General features: G+C 41.5%; 2 protein-coding genes across 8 annotated transcripts in view; one reads left to right on the top strand and one right to left on the bottom strand.

The window, feature by feature from the left end:
- Positions 1–78: 78 nt before the first annotated feature.
- Positions 79–18,141, bottom strand: USP30 (ubiquitin specific peptidase 30). 7 transcript variants are annotated; one of them, XM_067539475.1, is made up of 13 exons: positions 18,013–18,141; positions 16,647–16,756; positions 15,229–15,322; positions 13,583–13,686; positions 11,375–11,473; positions 10,579–10,621; positions 10,140–10,234; positions 9,240–9,299; positions 7,715–7,801; positions 7,010–7,090; positions 5,640–5,859; positions 4,411–4,519; positions 79–3,152 (listed from the first exon to the last, which is right to left on the bottom strand). In XM_067539475.1, exons 2-13 carry the CDS (start codon positions 16,689–16,691, stop codon positions 2,888–2,890), a joined length of 1,302 nt encoding a protein of 433 aa, XP_067395576.1. In that variant the 5' UTR covers positions 16,692–16,756; positions 18,013–18,141; the 3' UTR covers positions 79–2,887. The 7 variants fall into 7 exon arrangements, with proteins under 7 accessions (XP_067395576.1, XP_067395573.1, XP_067395577.1 ...); XM_067539472.1 differs by having other exon boundaries at positions 15,229–15,411; positions 18,013–18,135; XM_067539476.1 differs by lacking the exon at positions 18,013–18,141 and adding an exon at positions 17,603–17,785.
- Positions 18,142–25,553: 7,412 nt separating this feature from the next.
- The window catches only part of SVOP (SV2 related protein), a 33,972-nt gene continuing 32,220 nt past the window's right edge, over positions 25,554–27,305 (top strand). The window contains exon 1 of the mRNA XM_067539358.1: positions 25,554–25,630. Coding sequence (XP_067395459.1) covers positions 25,596–25,630 — 35 coding nt within the window. The 5' untranslated portion in view covers positions 25,554–25,595. The remainder of the gene's footprint in view (positions 25,631–27,305) is intronic.

Raw genomic sequence — 27,305 nt, forward strand, 5'->3', positions numbered from 1 at the left:
TTGCTACTGTACAGGACAGGTACAAAAATACCCATAAGGGAATAGGCAGTTCCAAAGATAGCAGTATTGGGAACAAAGTGAAGTCTAACAACATACTTTTTATTAATATGGGCATTAAAACAAGAATAATGTAATTGAAGAGCTGTTATCTCAGTTCTACCAGAGTAAGCAGAGGACAGTTTTCTAAACAGTTAATGTTGCATAACATTCATTTATTCCATTCAGAAACACATTTTCAACAACTCTAGCCTTTGAGTAACTAAAATGCTGTTATTGGCTGGCAGAGACTAACACCCCAGTCCTATAAGCAGAGCCATTTGGGTGTAACCCCCTGCCTGCACAGAGACCCCTTGACTTCAAAAGGGATCTGCCCGTGAGGCTCAGCTGGAGGGACTGGGTCCAAGGTCTGATCCTGAGGGGTGCAAAGCATCTGAAGTAAATGAAAGTTGCTGGTGCTCAGCATTTCTCAGTGCAAAGAAAAGAACTCTTGCTCCTTTCTTGCAATTAAGATAGGAACAGACTCTGCCCAGCACTCATTCCTATTGCCCTTTGCTGACGCTTTCAAACTAAACTTCGAGTTCAGTGGCAGTATGACAAACAAGTAGCTTATTGATGTGTGACAGTGACCAGCTTTTCACTCACACCGAACTTGGCACAGAGAAATGTTGCTGGTGAAAAGCAGGTCTACACACACACAGCTTGCAGCCGTGTTTGGCTTCACATAACCAGATAGAGGCTGATGAATTCCAAAACCTACAGTCCTCTCTGTGGGTATTATCTGACACATCACACATTCCTGCATAGTCAAGTGACTTGTTCAAATATTACCAATGAGCAGACAAACCCACAAAATCAAAGGAGTTAAAATCTATAAGCAGACCCCACTGAGCGTAGCTATGGCAGCATATACACTGTCAGATGGAAACGTTCTGAAGATCAGAGATACAATTGTCAGATGCTTTGCATGTGTTTCTTGCCCCTGTTGACAACCACTACTGCTTTGCAAAGCCTTTAGGGCCCACTTCCATCTATCTAGCGTAGAGACGCTTTAGCCTCAGGTCTCCTCTTTGCTTTTGTGGGTCTCACGTTGAGTTTGGATCTTATTCCAATGGTCACAAAGTTTATTGGGATTATATATATATTTTAAATAGTAATAAAAGTAGTAAGGTTAAAAAAGTGCTACTAGCATTCTAGCACAGAAGCAGAGGTTTTTTTGGACCAGTTATGTCAATGGATTTATACAGACTTTTCTGGGTTATGAGCATTATTCTCAGTAGGCATTATGATCCGTACTCTGGAATGACTTCAGCTAAGTGTTGTATACATTCATAGCCTATGATCTTGGGTTTTTCAGCCTCCTATAAAAAAACTCTGAATGCATATGAACATCGGGCAGTTGAGTGATATGGATCCAAAAGGTACAAAGTTACAGTAAAAAACTTTATGGAAAAAAGCTACTGTAGAGAGGCAGTAGATATTGTCTGAAAAGTCAGTCACTGTTTTACACTGAAAAGACATCGTCTGGGATTCAGACTCCTCCTCTCCCCCCCAAAGTACACAAATAGAAAAGAACTCCCAAATCTGTGAACTTTATCCCTGTTAATTTAAAAACAACCAAAAGGATTTCTTGCCTCTGTCCCCATCTCTTTTTTTCTTACACACCAAAAAGCACAAAGCAGCAATATATGATTAATATCAAACTTCTTGAAAATGGCAATATCTAATGCAGTGATACCAACCTGTTCAGGCTACTATCCTATTTTACTGGACTAAGTGCCCACCACTCCCCGTGCACTTATGTGTATTCTAACCCATGATGACATGTTGCTTCAAGTTCCAGGCTCACAATCACAACCGGTTCAAGCTCCACTGAAGATCAGAAGGCATTCATTTGAAGGGATAACAGGGAATGGCAGTGATCATCATTAAGGTAAGAAAGGTGAGTTTAGAGTACCAATCACAGTAGCCTTTAAGATTAGCGCTGAGAGGCATAGTCTACCTGATACTATAAAGCAACAGTATCCAATTGTTTTACAGAGACAGAAGACATTACAATAGTGATTGCTGGCAGATACTGCTCTTTCGTAACATCTCCTACAGTATAAAGGCATGGAACAACAAATCAGCGTCTCAGTTCTAATTGAGCAACTATCTGAATGTTTCCCTGAAACACAAAACAGCACTTTGCATTGGCATAAGTACTTCTACCATGTACAAAGAAATGAAATATTGGGGGAAGGGGGGGATACAAATAGGAAAGGGCTTTTTTTGCATCATGCATGTTTGGTAGAGATGATTTGTTTAGTTGCTTAGCTGGGGTTATGACAAGAAATGTGATTCAGTTAATAGTTCATATCACTTTGATATAGATGTTAATCAGAATGTAACCCACAGACTGCAGATGTAGACAATGGTAATGTAACCATTGACATAATCTCAAGGCACTTCATTTTTTTAAATCATTGCCTTTGACAACAGTAATTTCCCATCAATCACATCTAGGGCTCACCTGCTAAGAAATATCTGAAGGTGACTTATCTGAAGGTGACATGAAGCAACTTCACCTGAAAGCATGCGTACAGATGGAATAAAAAGATGCGACTCTGGGAAGTCCGTTTCAGATTTGTGGAGCAGAGAGAATACTATCTGAACAGAAAACATGCTTCTCTAATGCAGACACGCTCTGGAGTGCCCAGCACTAGCAGACCAACTTTGGGCAGCATCATTTTGGTATGAGACACTAGCTCCCTGCAGTAGCCAAGCACTGTAGCCAGGACGGAGTGGAATGTCAAAGGGCATGTAGTGGGCTATTTGTCTAACAGGCAGGAGGTGCAATGTACATCTCACAAGAGCAGTTTTGTCAGGTTTTATCCTCCAGAGATCCAAGTCATTCTTCAGCCCTGAACCCCTGACTTTGGTGCTGCACTCTTGAGTGAACACGCTCGTAAAAAAGCAGGTAAGCACTAGATGAAAGCACTTCTTGCAAACTAGCTTTGCGCACAGTGTCGTCTGAAATCCACAGCCACTGGTTACTAATAGAGAGTGGACTCTTGGGAGAAGGCGGAGAGCGGCGATATGTCACAAAGTGTCCAGAATGCATGTCCCCATGATGAACTACAACAGCCATCAGACGATAGAGGTATACTGGGGAACTGAAAGGCAAATGAGAGAAAGGAAGAGATCAGCAGCACTTCTGTATCAAACACGTACCTTGAGAATCCCCACTCACTTTATTTTCAATAATAAGTTCATTTTAAAGCATGTTTTTCATTCCATGGATCCCCTTCATAAGAGATATGCGCTCTCACATTAACACCCCACGTCTTCACTGCTATGTTGTCAAAATGCTTCATTCTTTTCCAGTCAGGAAAACCGAACCACTGCTTTTGAGTATTAATGAAAAGTTTCTGGAACATATTCTAGAGAGGGCCATCACACACTGTGCAGCACACAGGCTCTGTATTTTGCAGCAAGGCCTACCCCCCTATTCCCTTTAATATGTGAGTGCTACATTCTACACAGTGTTAACGGGTTGAAAAATTATTCCAGGACATGTGATTTTAATAGAAGATAAAACTACTCTACACAGTACATATATAGTTCCCTCTCAAGCACTTGCTCTATGCACCTATTTTTCTAATCTGTGAATCTCACCGAGTATGTGAGCTGTAAAACAGCCATTACTGCTCCCTCCTGGAAAAAGGTCACGACACATATGAGCAAAGGCAGGGAATATCTTAAGTCAGTATACACCCAGGGAAAAATACATGATTACAGATAGATAGATATTATAGGAAATATATAGCAGCCACATGGAAAGATGAATATTCTCAGAAATTAGGAAAGCTCTGGGAAAAAGATTTAATAGGACAAGTATTAGGCTTGATCATCACAAGAGCGGAGTGCCCACAGCTCCAACAGAAGTCGCAGGGAGCAGCGACCGCACAGCTCCTCTGAAACTCAGGCTCATTAAAGACAAGATTTTGTTTTAAAAGTCTACAAGAAATGACAAACACTTATTTGTTCTCAAAAGTTGGGGGGTGGGGGAAAGGGAGCTATCAGGGAAGAGGCAGCAGTTATAGGGTGATGGTTCTGCAGCAAGAAGCTTGCTACACTCTTTTTTTTTTTTTTCCCTGCAGCAGCCACCACAACAAAAGCAACCAGAGAAAATAAATTTTGAACTCTTCCCTTACAATTCACACAACTCCTTTTACTAGTTGGGAACACATGGAACAGAGGACAGCTGTCAAATCACCCAAGCAGAAAGGGACAGAAATCCTTTGCTAAACATGAGGATGCTTGCAGTAGCTGGGATAAATGGTAAATTCAGTGGCTACAGATTCACAATAAACCTACATCAGGTTTAAGCACTGGTAGAAATTATGAGATAACTACAAAAGTCTGACTTACCTGCAGTTCGGAACTACTGCAAGTGGCAAAGATATCGGGGATGTTAATAACGAAGGAGAGCAGGAGCCATTCATAAAGAACGGTTTAGTGCTACATGTCTGCTCCAGATCTGCCAGAGAAATTATACATTCAGTGATGTATCTGATCCGCTGCTTAACTATTAGTATTACAAATAATAGCCCTCTGCTCTCAACCACGCCTTTCATTAGAGAATCTGAAAACACTTTACCCACATTAATTAATTAATTAAACCTCACTATCCGCTAATGAGGAAGGGGAGCATTATATCAAGAGCACTGTTAATTGCTCATAGTAGAATGACAGAAATACTGAAACATTGTGGCTGCCAAGAGACCTGCTCAGACTGGGTTATTTGAGGTAGTAGTTAGTCTTCCATTCAAGTAATTATTTGAAGACTTGGGACCAGCAGCAACAAGGGATTTAAGCTCTACTGATGTGGTACAATATAGCCACAGAGACTGGAAACAATTTGCTCAAGCTTGTAAACATTTTGTTTATTTCTTGAAGAAAGAAGTCTGGGCTTTATCAAGCCAGGGCGCTGTCTGCATGCCTAACACCCACTGAATGGCTGTTTCTGCCAATGAAAAGTTCTGTAAAGCAGAGTTCTGACTTTAATGAGCACCCTTCACAGTGAAGGCTGACTGGATCCAAGGCCATTTTTCAAATGCACAGGTTTTGACAGCTGATCCTGTAAACTCTTTCTTATTCAGACCCTCTGAATTCTATGGGATTCCTCACATGAATAAGGGTTTGTAGGATCAGGCCCTTTTCATTAAACACTGTATCACTTACACCTTGAACTGCCCTGCAATTTCTACATCAGTTTTGACACAGAGTCTTGTTGCAACCACATTACATGAGAGCTCCAGGGTCTGCACTCCCCATGCAATATTGCCACAGATGGGGCTCCCTTGATTTAAAAGTGGAAGGCTACTAGCAAGACATTCTCTGTGAGGGCCTCTCAACTTTGGAACTAACTCATTCTTTGGGGCTAAAGCAGGCCAGTTCGCCATAGCCCACCTATTTGCCAAGTATTTTGGAAGGGAAGAGCAGTGAATTTGTAAGGATTGTTTTTAAATATATGTCCAGGGCCCCAAAAGCATGCTGGGAAAGGGGATCTTTCTAGGTTTTAGCATAAAGTAAAATAAATATATTTTTTCTTATATGCTGACAAACTATCTGATGTTTTTTATTTTCAGATCAAATACCTGAGGATTTTACTGCTGACCCATCCTTTGTTTCAGACGACTTCCAGGCATTGCCTTTCGGGTTTAGATCCTGCTGGCTTGATTTATGGACAGGGAGGTGGTATTTGTAGATGTCCATGATCAGGAACTCATTGAACTGCACATGTTCATGACGTTTCAGAGGCATACCTTGGTTTGACCAGCTCAGCCTTTGCAGATGGATACACAGACACTGAGGGAGCTTCAAGCATATTCCACAGAAATACAATGTCAAAGACATATTAAAAATAGGGAGAAACAACTGCTTGATTTAAAAGTATATTCAGGGAACTAGAATTAAAGTCCAAGAGAGTGGACAGGGAAGTGGATTATTGGACTGGTTTCTCATCTCTGACTGTATCTGTAAGTAAACCCTTTAGAAATAATATCTATATTATGAGGCATAAAGACTGACAGTCAGAAGAGAGGTTTCTAATAACACTACTATAATTTATTATGGACAAAATTCACAGGGTTTACCACATGTGGGAAAAGTCAGTAAAATATATGCAAATTCTAAAAGACTCATCTGAAATCTTTTAAAACTTTTCTAGAGCAGATGAAAGATTCCAATCAATATAATCCCTTGGAGACAGAGGATATGGATTCCTTGTAGTTAGTGCTACTATACTGTAACCAGAGCTAAGTTTTCATATGCAATGATTTTGTGACTGGTCAGAGTGAAATGGGGAAGCACCATGGAAAACAAAGTCAGATGGTTACATTGTTTTACACCCAAAATGCAGCACCCAAAATTAAGTTATTAGTATTCTTATTATTTATTTGTATTGCTGGAGTGCTTAGGATCTCTAGTCATAGACCAGGATCCCACTGTGCTAGCTGCTGTACAAATACAGATCAATCTAAGTTGTTTCAACTGTTTATTACCAAGTTCGCCCACCCAATCACCAGCATTCAGAATGGGGTTCATTTATTTATTTTAAGAACATGCAATTGCTTAAGACCCTTTGGGGTGGCAAAGAATTTAACAAAATTCATTCACCACTAAAATAAAGAATCACAGATTCTTACTGCTGAATCTAAAGGGATATGAAAGCCACAACTCAGCAATACACATGCTTACACACACTGCTGAATTGCGGTGAGATTATTCCTGAGATTATTAACATTAAGCAAGGCTTACATGATTTGCTGAGTCAAGGTGCTATGGCATACGAAACTGCCAAATGAGCTCATATTTGAGTGCAAAATAGAATACAAATCGTCTCCAAACTCAACGCCAAGAAGTGGGTATCAAAATAACAGACTAAAGAAATAAGTATCTGGACTGTTTTAGACGACACTACTGTAGAGGCTTTCAAAAATAAATTTGCCAGGTCAATTTGTCTCACCTTCCCTAGCTTTAATTGTTTAACAAACGTTGTTCTCTGGTTTTCTGTAGTTTGCCCATTTAGTGTCCCTTCTGCCTGAATCTGAAATCAAAGGAAATACAATTAAAGCCATTTAATTATCCATAATATTAGATTACACAAACTATTGGGGGAGGGGGGGTGCATGTGCCAAAAAATAGCAGTTTCATATCTAGGGCTATGCTCAGGTTTAAACAGTTCACTTAGATTTAACCATTTCCCAGCTGTCTGTAACCTCAAAATGAAGAACTATGTCAGTGCATGAGAATTAAAAAGTGAAAATAACTAGAAACATTTATAGGAAGTGCCCATGAACACAGAAGTTCTAAGTTCAAGTCTAACCTTTAGCAATTCTCTGTTTGATCTTAGACAAGTTACTCTTGCTCCTATGCTACAGAAAAGTAATTGTAAAACACTGTTTAAGGATCAGAAAAAAAATCCCACACAGGATATTATATAAATAATACCTGGCAATCACTGAGTATTCCAGGATCTGCAAAGTGCCTTACAAACTACTAATAATTTAAAAACTCATAACACCCTGTTAGATATTATTCTCACTTCAAACATGAGGAAACTGAGGGTTCAGCAAGTCGGCAGCAGAGCAAGTAGAACCTAGGAGTTGTGACTCTGAATCACTTGATCTAGAAACTGGGGTGGAAGAATATATAAATTAAAATGACATACTTTAGTGCAATTATCACATACGACATCCTTTACTGATTCAGAGGAGATGAAATGGTGGAGGCAGTGGTCCAGTGTCATAGGACGACCCTGAGTGTGAGAAAAAAACCCAACTTTGCACTGATTTTATGACGCACACAATTATATTCGGTTAAAGAATTTTAGTCATCTATTTAATGGGAATTAATACATTCAGGGCTAAATCCTGGTTCCTCCACAAAGCTGGAGTAGAAAGGCTTTAAGCAGGGGACATACACAAGATTGGCGGAGGCGGAGGGATGGGAGCCTCCTCCCTCAATCCAGTTTAGCCTTGGGAGCTCTCATAGCCTATGTGCAGGAGTAGTAGCCATAGAATCACAGGACTGGAAGGGACCTTGATATATCATCTAGTTCAGTCCCCTGCACTGAGGCAGAACTAAGTATTATCTAGACCATTCCTGAGAGGTGTTCGTCTAACCTGTTCTTAAAAACCTCCAACGGCAGAGACTCCACAACCTCCGTAGGTAATCTGTTCCACGACTCCCTGCGTCACATTCTTAGTGGGGTTCTGAACCAGCGGATCCCTGGCCCTCTTACAATGCTTCCCTCCGCAATTACACAGTGCCCCATGGAACACCTTCTGCAGCCCAACCCCTTGCCAGCAGGAATGTGGCATTTTGGCTGTATTTTATGTCTCACGCATTAGTTGCTTTCTTGCTATTTTTAGCAGTCTTTTTGATGGCAGAATCTATACTGCTGGTGAGTTGGGTCATCTTCAACTTGGGTATAAAAAGTAGGAAACTAGCACAGAAAGTGTCAAAAGCCTGGTTCTGATAAGCATGGGATCTGTTCTCTCCTAGGTATGGGCACAAAACTATGAATGCAAATGGCTGTTCCATGAACACACAAAGGGGATAACAGACCCATTGTCTGGAGACACAAACTTGCAGTACACAGTATATAAGGGGCCCAAACTTTGCAATACTAAGGACCACACAAGTTTTGCATGCAAGCAGACTATTTGTAATCTAATAGTACTTTTGCAAACAACTATAATATTTGCCTGGATTTGCATCTCCTTTAGAGATGAACAGAATGGCTTCGTCCTTGAAATCACCAGCTCTAAAAGCCTGCAATTGGGCAGCTTTGTCCTCACTCTAAGCACAGGGAGAAAGCAAGGAGAGGCACATTCTAGGACTTTGCAGGAAACACACGGCCTCAGGTTGCATTTTGGTATCTCTAGATATGTATACAGGGCCAAATCTATCACTGCTGTAAGCAGACAACTCCACTGATATCAATGAAGTTACACTTGGTTAGCTCAGCCAGAAATTTTCCCCACTATTGTCAGAGTAACATGCCAAATCAGGAAAATCTACTACAACAACAATCAATTAATAAACGTAATAAAATTCATTCTAAATTGCTGATTTACAATTTCATCCCAGCATCTTAAAATCCAGACATGGGGCTAGGGGCTAGAATAGAGCTTTGACTATAAAGCAGCATGCTGTACAGAATGGATCATGCTGCTGCAGAAAGCACATACCCACATGGCTGCTGGAATACTCAGCGAAAGACTGTCAAATGTGTCACACCTCACAGGACTCTGAAAGAAAACATTTCACATGTCCACAGGGTTACAGTCCACCTTCAGCCAAATGAAAACAGGTCTGAGCATTCTCTACACATACGGACCTAAATGGTAGTTGAGGGTACTAACACCTCCCAGGACTGCAGTCTAACTGGATATAATTTCATCTGGATTTGTATTTCTAAATACAGCAAAATTAGTTGCAAAAAAAATTAAAAATCTGCTAAAAGTATCTTCTGGTTAACTCAGTGTGTGTGTGTGTGTGGGGGGGTGTTCTTTTTCTTCTGCAAAAAGGAGTTTTGGAAATTGTTTTGTAAATATTTGAGTAACATTTCTGCATGTCAGCAGAAGGTATTCTGTAAGCATTACATACTGTTTCCTCTGACCAGCACAAAGGTCAACAATCAGGGCCCAATCCCACATTTACTGCATAGGCATCAACAGGAACACTGGCTGTTTGAAGACTGAATGACCAAGCCCTAAAATGCCTGTGATACCAGATTTCTCTCATAGCACAAACGTGTCTGCAAGTGAAAGTCTAATACTAAAAGCAATATTTAAGTTACTATCTCTACACTTTTAAAACAAAGCAAGGTCACCATTTTTTTCCATTGTTCTTATTACATATTAGTATAGCACTAATGCTGTGCTAGGCACTTCGCAGACAAATATGAAAACAAAGTCCTTGCCCTGGTGAGCTTACAATATAAGGCCCCAATCCTGTACATTTTCAGGATTGCACAAAATAAAACAAAAGATGGTGGTTGTCACTAAAGAATCCACTAGAATGTGCCTTTATTCAGCTTTCCTTTTTTATTTATTTATAATTAATCTCAAACACACAAATTCTTGTACCTGGTGTTTGCAGTGTTTGCAAAGCATGTTACTTGTCAGCCTTCCATGAAAAGGATGTTGAGACTTCCAGTGACTCGACATGGGGTGAAGTGACCCTAAAATACAAAGTTGTAACTGTCTTTATTATTAAGTATGTCCATGTTCATCCTGACCATTATGATGCCTGAGGTTTTTTTTTATTTCTTTGTGGGTTTTTTAAAATTGTTAAAACCCAAGTTTTGAAAAAAAAAACACTTTACTTCCTATTTACAAATCTTTAATTAACACTGTCTTTGGAGATATCTAAAGATGTATTCCAGATCAAAAGAAACAGATCAAATAAGTCAATACTTATTTACAATACAATACAAATCAAATACCTCAGTAAGTAAAACACTACTGGTGCCATGTCTATAAGTAAATATGCACTTTTCAGATTCTTCAAGGGAGAAAACATTACCTCTTGTTCTGCACCTTATTTGCTTTTGAGTTATTTCTGGCTGCTGCAGAAAAGGGAAAAAGATTGTACAAAAAAGATTACAAAACACAAAATCTTAAATGGTCTCACTTTAGTCTAAAAATGATGCCTTTAAAAATGTAATATTTAAGAACAACCAATGAAATGGAAAAACAATGAATTTAAAATGGATAAAAGAAGTACTTTTTATATAACGCACCATGAACCGCTGGAACTTGCAGCAACAAGATACCAAGAGCCTACTACAATTGATCAAAGCTTAATAGATAGATCATCTAGTTACATTAGATAGAATAAAAATGTATAAGAGATTTAAACCTTCATGTTTCAGGGAATAAGGCAACTGCTAATTGTTGAGGGTTAGGGAGAAACTTCTCTTAATAGGTTATTCCATAATAGTCCATTATATAGTTTCTTGTACCTCCCTCTAAAGCATCTGGTGCATTGACAACTGTTAGAGATAGGATACCTGATTAGATGGACCACTGAGATTCTCCAATGGATGGTGCTGTGGGTCCAATCCTGTGTGATGCTGAGTGCCCTCTACTCCCACTGATGTTAATGCGCATTGAGGAAGCTCAGCTCCTTGAATGACTGGGCTCAATATAAATGCCAAGTACTAAAATATTATATTGCTTTCCAAAGTTTTCTTTTTCTATTGCTTGCTAGTTTTATTCATTCATTCTTATCCAAAGATGGAAGAACAGCACTGCATGTTTAGAATCTAAACAGACTATCACATTAAATGAAAAGGAAATAACATTTTTCATAGTTTTACCTCCAGTGAATGCACATCAAACAAATGTGTGACCCGGGGCTGACGATCTCGCTCATCTTCCAACGAGGATGTGAGGACATGGAATAGTTCATGAGCATCCTATTAAAGGGCAATATACAACGTAGGGAGGAATCAAACAAGATAGCATCAACAAACATACCAAGAGTGTGTGTGCACATAGGAAATCTCACAGCAAAAAGAGACGTTAAAGGAAAAATTAAGAAGAACATATTACTCTTTTAGGACCCCGTTTGTTTAATAACAACTACTTAGACTGATAGGAGATATGATTGCTTTCTTGTAAGATCTGAGGCCTTGTTTTTTTGGCTAAGCAGTAGCAGCCATATTAGGCTGACATGAGCTAAAACATGCTAAGACAGCTAAGAAGCATGCAGTCATATCTTCACATTCCTGAAATTACATCAAGACAATGTAATATCGGGAACTGTTTCATAATGGGCAAGGATTGGTGTTATGTAGTACTTTAGTTTAAAATGATTGGTTGAGGTATAGCTAAGCGGGACCAAAATTTTAACTTATAAACTGAGGTCTAAAAGGAAGTTCTTTATAACCTAACTCCAGGACACAGCCCAAGAGCAGACCTGCCAGACCTCAACAGCCTGCCAACCATATCATGCAGCTGGAGTCCCCAGATGATCTAATCCTAAATGGTGGCCAACAGAATAAGTTTGTCTGCCTTACTGGGAGTGCTAAGCCTTGTATGCTTAGTGTGTGTATTCTGTTTTGGTAATTGTTAATAAACAGAGAATAAGGATATTACCAGAGAAGGTTCCTTCACTGGTAAAAGACCCCACAAGCCTGCAGAAAATTACGCCCAGAGCCCTAGAGTATAAATTGGGTAAGGGTAGGTGCCTTTCCCCTGGAGCCCTACTGACTGAGATAGGGTGGGGGGGTACCTAAATTAACAGGGTTACACCTGGAATCCTACGGACTGGGAAAAGGTGGGGTGTCCTAGTGTGCTGGTAACATTCTCTAAAGACATTTGGGGCATAGGGGAAAACACAAGAGAGGGCAAAGAGATATTTAAGATAAAGGACAATGTTGGCACAAGAACAAATAATATAAATTGGCCAGGAATAAATTTAGGCTGGAAATTAGAAGGTTTCTAACCATTAGAGGAGTGAGGTTCTGGAACAGCCTCCTAAACGTAGTGAGAGCAAACCACCTTACTAATTTTAAGATGGAGCTTGTTAAATTTATGGTTATATTAAGATTATATGATGGGGTTCTCTGAAATAGCAGGGGACTGCACTTGATGATCCATAATGTCCCTTCTAGTTCTATATCCCTATGCATATGTACTACAATTTTGCCAACGATCTTTTCTGTAACGCTAAGCCCACAAAAATGTACACGATTTTTTAAATGTATTTGTGGCTATATAACACTGAAAGAATACCAAAGTGTATTAAAAACACCTCACACACAATGACTACCCAACAGCCTGCTTTCCACTGAAGTCAACAGCAAAACTGACTGACTTCAGTGAGAGCAGAACTGAACCGTATGTTGTTTGTTTTGGATCTGAAGTATAAAATATACAACCATATTTTACAGAAGAGACCACTGAACCAATTCACCAACCCCAACCAACTGCACAGACTTATGAGCAGAAAGCATTTTTCAAATACAGGAGATTCTGCTTATTAACCCTCAGTTGCCAGGAAAAAGTTGCCCTTATCCGGCAGTTGCTAACAAGCAGAAGGCAGGTTTGTGAGGCTGTGCCTTCCCTGGCTGCAGCCCTGCAAACCTGCCAGCGGGCAGGGCACCAGCAGGAAGCTGGTGTTTCTATGGAGAACTGGGGCCCATGGGACTGCACCATACCTCTCTCTGCGCTCTCCGGGGGGGGAGGGGGGTCAGGGCTTAGTGCAGCCCAGCACTTCCTTCCGGGGTGTAGTCCCCCTGCAGGGCATACAGAGCTTGGAGAGTGCAGGGAGAGGTATCGTGCAGCTCTGGCATCTGGGTATTAGAGTCTGAATCAGGCGTCTCTAAAACAAACTGAAGATGTCATGTATTAATCACATTGCTGCTTTCTTTTAGTTACTATAGAACAATTTTCGCCATGCAGAAGCGGATTCAGATTTGACACTCAGACCTATAAATACCATGTATTGTATAAGGCACCTATCAACATAGTATCTAAGCTGTAACATATACTATGCAACCTCATTTGAATGTTTTATTCACCTGCTCTTCAAATGATGAGATCTGCCACCTGTACATCCTTAACACTTCTAACAAACAGCTTGCATCCAGGACATCATCTTCTGTGACCTCTTGGCAGGACAAAGCTGGAGATATAAATTCAAAATGATAAATGGAGCCACTAAGATTGGTTAGATCACAAAACCTGGATATAATGGGCCTAATTTCTTCACTTACAAAGGCATAACTCCAGTGACAACAGCAGAATGATTTGTTAACCCAGGCTTAAGTACAAGAAGCTGGTCCAGCCAGTCTGGGAACAGGGATGTTCCACTCACCGATCCACAGCTGTGCAATTATTTCATAGATATGTCTGACAGGCTGAGATGATGGATTTGCAGATTGCCTTTTTGTTTCCTTCCCCAACAACTGTACATGATTGTAAATCTTTGTCCTCCACTTACATTTATTTCAAAACCTCACCCTCTGACATCTCCTTCTGCTTCCATAACAACAATGCTGGTGGGGGCAAGAAAAGGAGAAATGTCCTGGCACCTCATTCAACTTTACAACGGTGAATGGAAAAATCATTTTTCAAGGAAAGAAGAGAGTAGAGGGGACTCCAAAAATTAATGTAATCAAAAAGTTACTTATTGTGAAGCTAATCCTTCCTTCAGCAGTAGAGGTTTGAGAGATGCCTTGGTGGGACCTAGGAAGGAGGGTACAATCAGGACACTAATAACCTGAAGTACTGCATTGACTCAATAGTAATGAAAACCTGGGCAGATAAAAAAAACCCTCAGCTTTCAACCTCGGAGTTAATGGACCCCAAAACACAATAATTTCCTTGTAATTAGAGAACACCATTAAGTCAGCTAATTAAATGTACCTATTAAATCCCCCAATATTCACTAAAGTAATAAGAAATGTAGTTTTCCGCTATTCTTAATGTATTTATTTCCAATGCAAAGTTCACAAGTGTTTTAGTCCAATGAACTGAAACGCTGAAATTGACAAATAAAACAATGTAGGAGGACTAATTATACACAGAGAATAAATAATATAAAACTGTACAACATAACCTGAAAAGCCATATATTTACTGATGGTTTCTGGTGAAAATATAAATCACAAGTGAAAAGCTAGAGTTATTTTTACATGTCACCAATCTTATATTGGTTACACATTTTTATGTGGTGGTGGGCTTTTACCTCCATACAAACACCACCCAGAGGCACCAGAACTTACACTGGGAATGATCTTCAGCTCTATGAGGAAGGCTAGGCAAAGTCTAAGCACCATTTAAATATTTTGAGGACTTAAATGGGATGTCAACAATGCATGGGCCATGCACATAGGAGAATTTCACCCTGGATGCAGGATTGGGTCTATAAATTTTAATATTTTTATCCAACATCACATATGTTCTCTCATGCATTTATCTGAGAATTTTCCTTCTCTCTGGGAAATGTTTAAATTAAATTATGGGAAATTAAATTACTTTCTGATAAAATTCAGAGAGAGACAACTGTTGTAAGACACCTTTGTGATATTAAAAATTAAAGATTTCTTAAAGATAACTTTCTCACACTAAACACCATGCAAATTAGTTTCTTAAAATATATTAGGTTTTATTAATTATTTTCTTGTTCATATAACTAACCCCTTAAAAGTTTAACAATAGGATACCTTTCAGGAGGCACAGCAAAGTAAGGGATAAATATTGGTGCTCCGATGATTCACTCTGGTCAGTCTTGTATTGGGCTGTAAAGTCCTCCAGCCACTTGATGAAAGATGGACAAGCAGATAAGCCTTGCAGCAAAGAGTTCATGAAACAGGTGTTTCCTAAGTTGAGAAGGCCAGGCACAAGCCCTAGAAATACGCATTAACAATTTACAGTCTAGGATAGTCTTATTAATACTGTTTTTTTTTTTTTACTGAGTGTGATATGGTGCTTGTGATTAGGATTTCAAGGTTCCATCTTTTATTTGGTATATACAACTGTTATTTAAAAAATCAGAAGATACTCAAACATGCAATAGTAGTGTAATGGTCTCTAAGAATCATGCCATTGTAAAAAACATGTTTTTAAACCTCTGAAAAATGTTCTTGACTGAATTTCAGAAGGCTATACTTTAACACTATCAAGCGTGGATTACTGTAGAATTATCTGCAAATTACCATATAAACAGGAATTAAGAACTGTTATGTATTTAATTTTCAATTTGTGACATGTTATACTTTCTGCAAGGTCAAAGCATAAGTGCTACAATAATACATGTCATATGTACTAGTAGTAATAATAAAAATAATCCTGCAACATTTACATATATGCTTAATTTTTACACGTGAATAACTCTACTGACTTGTATGAGACTAGTCAGATGTGTAAAGTTAAACACATTCATAAGTGTTTACAGGATTGGGGCCTAAATTATGTCCCTCAGAACACCTGGTCTCAATTTAGTGAGATCTCCTTCCCTAACAGAGTAGTGTTTATGTAAGGGATGCTCTCCAGTTTTTTAAGATTTGTGTAATATATTTCTTTACTCCTGCTATTTTTAGTATGAATATTTACTTTCCAGAGCAGAAGACATTCACTTATCCTGTGCTAATGTTTAATCAGAAGGTGCTTATTTTGTGTATTTGTTTAAAGTTTTATTGAATTTCTGTAGGTAATACAAACATATTACAAAACACACACAAAACATGCCTAATATATATCATCATTAGTTTTAAAAATTAACTAACAGAACCAGTATATATAATGATCAAATCTACATAGGAAATAAAAATCTTTTATTGATACAGCTTAATTCAGATAGGAGGCAACAAGATTTTAAATATTAAAGAATCATGGACCAAAATTTGTATTTTGCTACATAACAAAAGGTTTTACAAAATCTAATGATTAAAAGAAAAGTAAAAACATTTCTACCTAACATCCAAAGTCTTAGCTCAAAAGAAATTCAAACCCACAATAAAATGAGAAATTTAATATTCTCCCATCCTTTCTAGAGAACATAATTGAGAATGTATTCATCATTAGCACATATTTTTCTGTTAATGGATATGGATAATTTTGGTCAATTTAGAACTTTCCCCACCTTTCCTGTGTTTCTTTCTTTCAGTGATGGGACCCCAGAGAACATATATACCTGCTGCCAGAGCAGCAGCAATTCCACCAACAACTCCCCAGTTCTTCATTACTTTATACCTAAAAAAGTAAGGAGAAACGTTTGCTGTCTTCTAATTGAAAACCAGTAACATTAAAACACAATATAGGAATTACAGGCAAAAACACTGTAATACATAGAACAGTGATGTTTTGTCAGGTACAATCCTCTTTTTGTGTGTTTTTATTCCCAATTATATCTTTGGCAATTGTTACACCATCGATACAATTGTTACACCATCGATAAACAAAGGATCCAAAGTTTGCAAATCATGGGACTGGCCTTCAGCACATCCTGCTAACATATGGTCGCTCTGAGTTGGGGTGCTGAGCTCAGCCCATTCTCTTCTGAGCGGGCTGTATTACAGTATTTCCCTGGGGTGGGGAAGGATCTCTATATTGTAACATAAAAGATACAAATCCTGGTTCCTGGTTGGAGGAAACCCGTCATGTGGCAAGTCAGTAAAATTAAAGTTCAGAATAATGCCAGACAACCCCGATTTGGTATGCAAACACAGCCTCCGCCTACTTAGCTCCTTCATTGCTGGGTGTTCAACATCGGAAAGTGAGGCTGGGGCAAAGATCCTTAATGAGGTGCTGTAATGAAGTCATAACCCAGGAAGGCCTTCAAAACATTCAGGCACAACTCACAGGTTGTCCTGCTGGCCGCCTCTCAGGGCTAAGCCGCCCCAAGGAAGGCGCCGGGCTAGGGCGTTTCACGCAGGGCCGCAGGCTGGGCGTGGGGTCACCCTCTGGGGCGAAGAGGCTGCAGCAGGCTGCACGGGGCCCAGCGGCGTGGCCAGATGTCGCGATTTTATAGGAGCAGTCCTGATATTCGGGGCTTTGTCTTATAGAGGCGCCTGTTACCCCCCCGCCCCACACACACACCGCCCCGGTTGTTCACACTGGCTGAGCCCAGGGGCCAGCGCGCAGCACCAGGGGCCTCAAGTCACTGCCACACGCCAGGCCAGCCTGGGCCCGGGACCCCGTCAGACACACCCAGCCCAGCCGCCTGCCTGCTCCGGGCCTGGGACGGGGGCTCTGCCCCTGACTCCATGGACAGGTCCCACACGCTCGGCCCCGCTCCCCCTGCCCAACCCCCACCCCAGGCCTCACTTCTTCCTCCCCCCCCCCGCCCGCGCGGCTCCCCTCAGGGCGGGGCGGGCCTACTCCCCTTTGCACCCGGCCCCCTTTCTCCGCGCCCCAGGCCCCGCGCTCGGCCTACCCAACCCCATGTTTCCGCCGCGCCCCTCCCCCTCGCAGGCGGCTGCGGCAGGCCCGTCCTCCTCATTCCTGACCTGACCGCGCCTCCGGCCCGCAGGAGCCGCCTGACCGCCTTGTCCGTCTCCTCGGCCAGCAGCATGCCTGCCCCCCTCCCCCGGGCCCCGAGCCCTTCCCGGCTGCTGCTGCCGCCGGGCGGAACCAAAGACACCGGGAGCCGCGGAGTCCAGGGGGCGGGAGACGGAGAGGACCGGAAGCGGCCAGGCCGGACCTTCTTAGCGCGCGGACTCCCTAGCAACGGGCAGCCAGCGGCCGGTTGCTACGGCCTGGAGAATGGCGGCGGGATAACTCCCCTCCCAGCCCGCCCCAGCAGCGCTCAGCGGAGCCGGGTAGCTCAGTGGTGGTGTCAGCTCCCCTCACCCTATTGCCTGTCCCTGAGCCTCTGGGCGGTTTGCTCCTGGGGTCAGTCAGTGCCTTGTGGGAGAATCCCCGCTGGCATTACACAAAGAGTGAGGGAAGTGTCCAGCTGGGTGGAGAAAAAGCACAAACCCCCGGCAGGCCCACGAAGAGCCAAGTCGTTACTGTCCTTCTTGTGGAAATCAATCCCTTTTCAAGCTAGTCTCACTGTTTTGGGGGGCCTGAATCATGCCTTTTGAATGCTCGGGGTGGGCAATACTGTCCAAAGTCCTTCTGCCATCATTGCCTTGCAGCAACTCAAAGCGTCCTTGCAGCCCCACAAAATGTCGTCAGAAAACGTCTCTGCGTTGGCATGAAGTGTCACCAGGAAACATCACTGCGGCGCCTGAAAATGTTGCCCCGAATTATTTCTGTGGCACGGGGACATGTCTCTGCATTGCCACCACCCAGTGTTCAGTGCTTGCGCACCTGCTCTGCAGTCACCTTTCCTCTCATACAGCAAGACTGTGGTGGCCCTGGCCTGGCTTTGTCTGTGTTCCCCAAGTGGACGGGTGGATTTCACCCTGAATGAGCCAACTGGCTCACATTACAAGTCAGAAGGTGAGTTTTCTAGCTGCCATTGCTGCAAGCTATTCAACTGGGATCTGAAGACAAGCTGGGTTCTGTCTGTCTCATGCATCATTGCCAGAAGTAAAGATGTTGCAGGTGGAAATTAGTTGTTCATGTTGGTTATGTGCAAGACAGAACAGCTCATTGTCCTGTAATTTGATTTGTCAGCTCTTCGGAGCCAGAGGAAAAATTAAAAGTCAAATCTGCTCACCTTGCTCCTATGAGTAGTCCTGTTGATTTTAGGAGTTAGTGCTGTTAAGTTGAACAGAATTACTCATGTGAATAAAGTGAAGAGGATTTGGCTCTTGGTTTTGTCGATAACATAAGTGGATGTGACTCAAAGCATAGGCCAATTTAGTGAGTAAATGTTTCTTTAAACTAAATCTTGCAAAAGTGAGTTACCGAAACATTAATAGAATACTTTTGAATTTGAACAGTTAAAATCAAAGATTATAAAGATGAGCAAATGGGCTTCACTTGTTCACAGACTTTTGTGTTTGTCTTGCAAATCAGGGATGCTACAAATGCCTAAAGTAGGGCAGGAGTTACATTCCTGAGGCTGCTTTAGGGGTACATGATGTTTATCATCCACTCTAGCAAAGGTAAAATAAAGCTCCGAGCTCAACAAGTCAACCAGAGAGGAACTGATATGGAATACTTTTCTTTCAATAAATATTTACTGGTAATTTTGAAATCTATGTATGTATTCACTTAGGCCCAAATCCTCTCCACGGTGCAAATCCAGAATAAACAGGCTTAGCACATGGGTCATTGGAGAGAGGATAAGGGAAGAATCCTCCCAGGTTGTGGAATGGCAGTGGATCTGCTCAGGAAATACTACTGCAGTCTTGAGGCTATTCCTGTCTAATTTACCCCCTAGGAATGTATACTATGCTCCTCAGTATGGTATTCTAAGTGCCACTGTAGTATCTCCTGCTCCCCAACTTTGCAGGGGACAATAACTGGTAGCTTACCCCATTCCTCCCCCCAAACCCATAAGTATGGGGATGCTGGAGAGGACAGAAGACCAGAAATTTTTGCCCTCCTTGCTACTGAACCCTACTGGTTTTATTGAGTCTAAATTCCTGTGCAGCTTTGAAAGATGGGCTAAGATCAAGCCCATAATAATTTGGGATCTCATTCAGTTTTATATTAATTTATTTTTAAAGGTATCTTGTTTACCTTTAGGATCATTCAATGAAAAAAAGTGATTCACTTCACTACCATGCAAGAAGGTAGCTGGATGGTACCTGAGACTAGAGCACCTCAAGATGGCAGCTGCCACTCATTTTAGGGGCCCTGGCAGTTAACAGTCATTTTCATTTTCAACTAATTACTAAATTGATTCTAATGGCTTTTGTTAGCCAAATGTCTGGCATATTGCTGTCTTTCTGGCTGAGCCCCTATTTGCCTGAGATCATTCAGTGGATGGCAGAATGACAGAGGAGCAGCTGTTAGAGAGCAGGAGAGCAGCTGGAAGGGTAGGAGGAATAGACCACAGGGGGTTGATAGAACTAGGGGAACATTAGAGAGAAAATGAGAAAGAAATTTAAAAAAACCAAACAAATGAACCTGGGCCTGGCAGCTGTAGGCTACGTACTGAACATATCATTCCCCTAAATGTCTGATACCTATTAAATGCTATAGGACAAGAGGAGAGGGATAGTGTTGGGAACCTTAAATTGCTATCTTAGACCTTTTAATTTATTGCATAAATTGTCTTTTCAAGAGGCACCTGGCTTGGTAAAGAAGTAGTGTAATTATGATATTGTTAAAGAAAAGTTATCTCTGTTAGAGAATGATCTTTTAAACTAATGCCCTATTTGAAAAATGCCATTTGCTGCCAAGATTTTAGAAGAAACTGTAGCTATATACAGTTACTGTGATCTCATCTTGTCCACTTTTGTGGATAAATTTCACTCTGGGATTAGGTCAGTCTGCCTTGCTGAGACCATTCTGTAATGACTGCTTTCCCTTAGCAGCTTCAATTCAATAACTCCCCTCATTGTAGTGGATTTATCTGTAGCATTTTACACTGTGGAAGATAGCAGTCTTCTTGGATCATTTAATGCATTGAACTGTGATTGCCTTAATCTGGATTTTCTGAAAAGACACAAATCTTCTCAAAATTTATTAATACATTTTGTTGGTTGGTCAATGCTATCTGCTGAAGACTCTTTCATGCTGCATGTTATGTCTTGAACTATTCTATTTTATTAAAATAAATTTATTGCCTTGAAAAAACATTGAGAATCTTTCTATTGCAGGGTTAGGGACCTCTTTTATATCTTTGTGCTGAACTAGTAACATTATGCCACTCTTATTCACTTTGAGTAGTCATTTGTTCAGTGAGTAAGGGGGCAAAATCTGGCTCTGAATGCTTCCAGTATTTAAGAAGTATGACAAGGATGTGAGGAGGGATGTGGTTTATTTTATAGTCCCTCAGAATAATTCCTTGCTCCCACTTTGCTTATTGGTCCTTATTTTTTCATATTGTCTCTGTAACTAGGATGTGAGAACCAGTCTGCTTGTCAAGAATTACTGCCAATTCTACTTTCTTAATGGGAGACAGCAGCAAATCTGAAATTTTAGCCAGTGAGCAAGGATTAATCAGTATTGGGTTAAAGTATCCGCCAGGAAACAGAAAATGGCAATATTGTCTGGCTCTAGCAATACCTTTCAATGCTGAGTCTATCGTTCTTTTGGCTTTCGTCTTATAAGTCTTTAAGGGACGCACTGCAGCATACTCCTTTCCAGATGGCCAACAACTTCGCTGGCCAGCACAGAGATTAGGCTGAGCCATGGTTCCACCTACTCTTTGTTCCTCCTTTTCTCTTTTGGGGAGCTGTTAATAATTAGGGAGCAGTCCCTGCACTCCACTGAGTACAGGGACTGCATTTCTGCCTGGGCCTTATGTGGCCTGCACAAAAAGAGAGGAAGCTCCTCCATCCTGTCAGTGCACACCCATGTAGGAGTTAGCCAGAATCTAGTCTGTGGTTGGGTGTGTATATATACAGGCGCAGCTGAACCCAGTGTAGTGAAGTAGGTTTAATTTTTCACAACTCTAGGCAAGGCCTCAGCTGGAGTACTGTGTCCAATTCTGGGAGCCACGCTTTAGCAAAGATGTGGACAAATTGGAGAGTCCAGAGGAGAGTAACAGAAATGATAAAAGGTTTAGCAAACCTATGAGGAAAGGTTAAAAAAACTGGGCATGTTTGGTCTTGAGAAAAGAAAATGAGGGAGGACATAACTGTTTTCAAATATATTAAGGGCTGTTATAAAAAAGACTGTGATCAGTTGTTTTCCATGTCTGCTGAAGGGAGGACAAGACGTAATGGACTTAATTTTCAGCAAGGGAGATTTAGGTTAGATATAAGGAAAACTTTTCTAACTATAAGGGTAGTTTAGCTCTGGAATAGGCTTCTAAGCGAGGCTGTGGAATCCCCATCATTGTAGGTTTTTTAAGAACAGATTGGATAAACACCTGTCAGGGATGGTGTAGTTTTACTTGGTTCTGCCTCAGGGCAGGAGGCTGGACTTGATGACCACTTGAGGCCCTTCCAGACCTACATTTCTAAGATTCCGTCCCTTGCCTTGACCTCTTTATGCCATAAAGGAGACAGAATGGCCCCTAGGGAATTTCCCTTGCACAGTGGTGGCATAGGGCTTATGTAAGTAGCCTTTTGACATGCTCCTGTGCAGCTTTTAGCATAAGATCGTTTCAGGGGCAAGAGGAGGAGTGATTAGAGAGCTCTGTGCTTTGCCTATTAGAGGCTATGGAAAAGCCCATAGATAGCTATGCAAGCCTGCCTCAAATTACATTGGCCCCTCGGTTTGCTTTCATAGAATCATAGAATATTAGAGTTGGAAGGGACCTCAGGAGGTCATCTAGTCCAACCCCCTGCTCAAAGCAGGACTAACCTCAGCTATATCATCCCAGCCAGGGCTTTGTCAAACCTCAGCTTAAAAACTTAAAGATGGAGATTCCACCACCTCCCTAGGTAACCCATTCCCGTGCTTCACCACCATCCTAGTGGAAAAACTTTTTCCTAATGTCCAACCTAGACCTCCCCAACTGCAACTTGAGACCGTTGCTCCTTGTTCTGTCATCTGCCACCACTGAGAACAGCCTAACCCCATCCTCCCTGGAACCCCCTTTCAGGTAGTTAATCAAATCCCCCCTCATTCTTCTCTTTTGCAGACTAAACAAGCCCAGTTTCCTTAGCCTCTCCTCATAAGTCCTGTGCTCCAGCCCCTAATCATTTTTGTTGCCCTCCGCTGTAGTCTCTCCAACTTGTCCACATCCTTTTTGTAGTGGGGGGCCCAAAACTGGACACAGTACTCCAAATGCGGCCTCACCAATGCCAGGGGAATAATCACTTCCCATGACCACTTCCCATGACCTGCTGGCAAGGCTCCTCCTAAGGCAGCCCAATATGCTATTAGCCTTCTTGACAACCAGGGCACACTGCTGACTCATATCCAGCTTTTTATCCACTGTTACCCCCGGTCCTTTTCTGCAGAACTGCTGCCTAGCTCGTCGGTCCCCAGTCTATAGCTGTGCATGGGATTCTTCCTTCCTAAGTGCAGGACTCTGCACTTTTCTTTGTTGAACCTCATTAGATTTCTTTTGGCCCAACCCTTCAGTTTGTTTAGGTCACTCTGTATCCTATCCCTACCTTCCAGGGTATCTACCACTCCCCCCAGCTTGGTATCAGACCTTGGAGCTATCCCTAATGATGGAGGTGGGCTTAAAAGTCACCTTCACTCCTTGATCACCTGGGTTCTGACTCCAGTGCTGCATCTTGTCAGAAATGCAGGCTAGAATCTAGCCCATTGTTTCCCATGGAGAAGAAGAAAAGTACCAAATTGTTTCAGTGCCCAATGTGCAAATTGCTCATTCTGATTATAGCAAAGCCTCTAGGTAAAATTATTTTGTAGGAATAAGTGACTGTGTTATCCGTATAACAACTGTGTTATCTGTAGAGAAGGTGGGAAATGTGTCACATTGCATGTTTTCCTGCTATATAGCTCCTGGGAGCCCTTCTGTATCTGCAATGCACATGTTAAATTATGTGCATTTGTGGGGGAATGGCTGGTCAAAAAGGGGCAGTGCTAGGGAGCAACTGCTCCCCATAGCATTCTCCCACCACAGTCTCACACAACCTGCATAGATGAGTGCTATTCCTTACTGTATTAACTCTCCCTGCATGGCTTTCACCACCCTTGAAAGATGAAGTGCCGAACAGGCATGGAAGGGGAGTCAGTAGCACCATGGCTACTTAGCCAGCCATCCCAGAGGTGGGAGGCTAGTCAGTACACAGAGGGCAGGTATTCAGCCTGGATGTTCCTAGATATGCCGGGTTGGGGCTGGGATTCAGGCTCCACATTGTTCAGTGATCATGCCCCTGCTTCTTCCGCCTACACAAATCCTGCCAAGGGGAGAAAGCAATACAGTTTCTTCACCATCCTCCCAGCACATTTTTACTGTAGTTTTCTCCTGTGGGTCTTTCTGTGGAAGGGAATAATTGATATATACAGTGACACACAGCTAAATTACTCTTTCCATCCATAGGAAAACCCTGCAGAAGGAGAATGTCGACAGGAAAAGTGTGCTAGGTGGATGGTTCATTCTCTCAAATAATGAAGTTATGCATTTTTTGCACAACTTCGCTCAAGTATAAGTGCACTCACCTATGCAAACACGGTGACCTCTACCGCAGATCACCTTTACTAGGCAATCCTGCCTTGAGAGATTGCTCCAGTGTATCTCCAAACTAAGGGCCCGAGCCTACAAGCTTCATTCATGTGAACAGCATCCAGTGAGTTCACATACATAAATGTTTGCAGGCTCAAGCCCTTAGGGTGCAATTTTCAAAAGTGCCTAAGTGAGTTAGGCACCTAACTTCCATTGACTTTCAATGAAGGTCAGACACCTACCTCCCTGGGTCACATAAAACAGGTTTCACTCTATCTACCATCATAGTTACGTGTGTGGGTGTTTGTTATTTATCCAAATTAATTTAATTTTCTGAACCCCTCCCCACTAAAGTAAGCAGGTCTACAGCTTAGCCAGTAAATAGCTAGTCATCTTAAAGACCCTCTGCAGCCCCTTTTGTGAGTCGATTCACCTCAGATAACTTTGAATCTCCTTCTATTAGTGATGCCTCATTAGAATGTTAATCTCATTTTCCTATAGTGTTTAATATTCCCTGAGACCACATCCTGCTAATGAGCAGATGTTTCTGCATTAAATATTGATCACAGGGACTGCAACCTTCTAGGATAAGAATCAGATAAAATACTGGAGTAAAAACACAACAGCAGCTGCCCTGCTAAAATAATAGCGGAAATAAGGAACTTGTGAGTTTCTGTGGCCAGGGGAGAGCAATCCCCTATCCTGTAGCCCCATCAGCAGCTTCTTCTCTCTCTTCCCCAGGTCTTTTCCTCCTTCTCCTTCTCCCTCCCTTCCCTCGCTCCCTCTTGGCTGCCGCTTTGTTTCGGTGGCTGCTGGTGCAGCTGCTGCTGTAGCGGAAGGAGCTGTCCAGCAGCCAGCGCTCCTGAAATCCCAGCAGCTCTCCATTAACCACGATGTAAGAGCAATGAGAGTAGCTCTACCAAACCCAGCCCGGCAATGGAGGATGATTTATTCCAGCTGAGACAGCTGCCGTAAGTAGCATGGGGAGAGAGAGACACAGAGGGATTTTTTTTTAACAAACTGCAGGGTGCGAATCCTAGTGATTTTTTTTTAAATTGAAACTATTTATGGGAAATGGCTCAGGCCACAGGAAGCAGGCCATTTTCCTAGTCTGTCTGCCCAGGTTCAGCATCCTTGACCCCCTGCATCTGCTGTAGGGAGCTGATTGCTTTATCAACTCGCCCAATTTTTATTTTTACTTGAACTTTGGGTGGGTGGATGGGTATGCGTGTGGGAGGTGGTTATATAATCTCAGAAGGTGCAAAGGGTTCTAGTGAGAACATAGCAATGCATTTGCAATGTGGATTGCATCTGTAAATAATATCGTGTCAAGCAAGGCAAGCATTTTCCCTAGCCTTCTACTTCATGCAGTCAACTGATTGCATATCACAACCTTTCTTCAAAGGGTATGTTTGCAGCGAGGGCCACTGGTGTTTGTAAACTGTGTTTTGAAGAAGCAGACATTGCTGCACAGGGAATGCTGGTGCATGACAAACTCCTTGGTGTTTGGACGTGAATGCTGGATCTGTGCAAAGAGCTGATAACCCGATTGCTGGCTTTGTCATTTTGGAATGCATTTCCTTCTTTTGAATGTGAAATGTTTCCTTTAAAATAATTACATTTTCCCCATGATTTGTTGCTCTGCTGCTTAAATCACATTCATATTTATAAAACATTGACTCAGGAAGGCAGAATAAAAGATGAACTGAATTAAAAATATTAATGAGATGATGTAAATTAAATAATTTAGTTAAATTTTTAATCAGTTAGGCATATACAACGACATGAACTTCAGGCTGTGTTGAAAACCATTTGTTATGGTGCATTCCGCTCTTCAGTAGAGAGAAAGGATGCATATATTCATTAGGTCATCTTTTTTCTATTCTGTTTTTTAAATGAACTTAAGAATTATCTACAGTGCCTTTCAGTGTAGGTATAATTGGATTTATTCAGTACTGTGGGGTCTTGCATACAAATGTAACTATATAAGGTGCTTCAGTAGTGAAGAATTTCTGAGGTATGCATCAGTAAGTTCATCACTGTGTTTTTCTTCTTCTGTTTCAATTAGTTTCATAGAGTCTTTGGTCAAAAAGCTGTGTTTTATTCCTTATAATGAGATTTAGGGCCAGGTCCTTCAGTCTTTACTCAGACAAAGATCCCATTGAAGTCAATAGGATTTATAGATCATTTATTAGATGCTTGTAGAGCATCTAGCACAATGATGCCCCAAACTGATCACTCTTTAGGTACTACCTCAATGTACTTCTTAAATAATAATTAATATGTGCAAGATCAGGTCCTTTATTAAGAGACAAGAATTTATCAGCATATGTTTGTGTATGCAACTTAATACACAGAAAAAATAGCAAAAAATGTTGTATGAACAATTTTCAGTTATAACCCCAAAGAGTAATCGGTACAACAGGCCGGAACCAAAGCCCACTGAAGTCATTAGAAGTATGTCCATTGATTTCAGAGAACTTGGGGTCATGCCCTAGGAGTGCTGACATTCTAGCATGTGGATTTACTATACAGGTAATGGTGCTGCTAAAAATAGCAAAAATACAGGAGAAAACAAGTCAGTTCACTTCCCACATAATTAACTCTGATGCTCATAAAGCTTTTGTGCATAAAATATGAATGGAA

The sequence above is a fragment of the Emydura macquarii genome, unplaced genomic scaffold (assembly GCF_026122565.2).
Source record: "Emydura macquarii macquarii isolate MOO-44397 ecotype Brisbane River unplaced genomic scaffold, CSIRO-AGI_Emac_v2 contig_554, whole genome shotgun sequence".
Classification (NCBI taxonomy): Eukaryota; Metazoa; Chordata; order Testudines; family Chelidae; genus Emydura; species Emydura macquarii.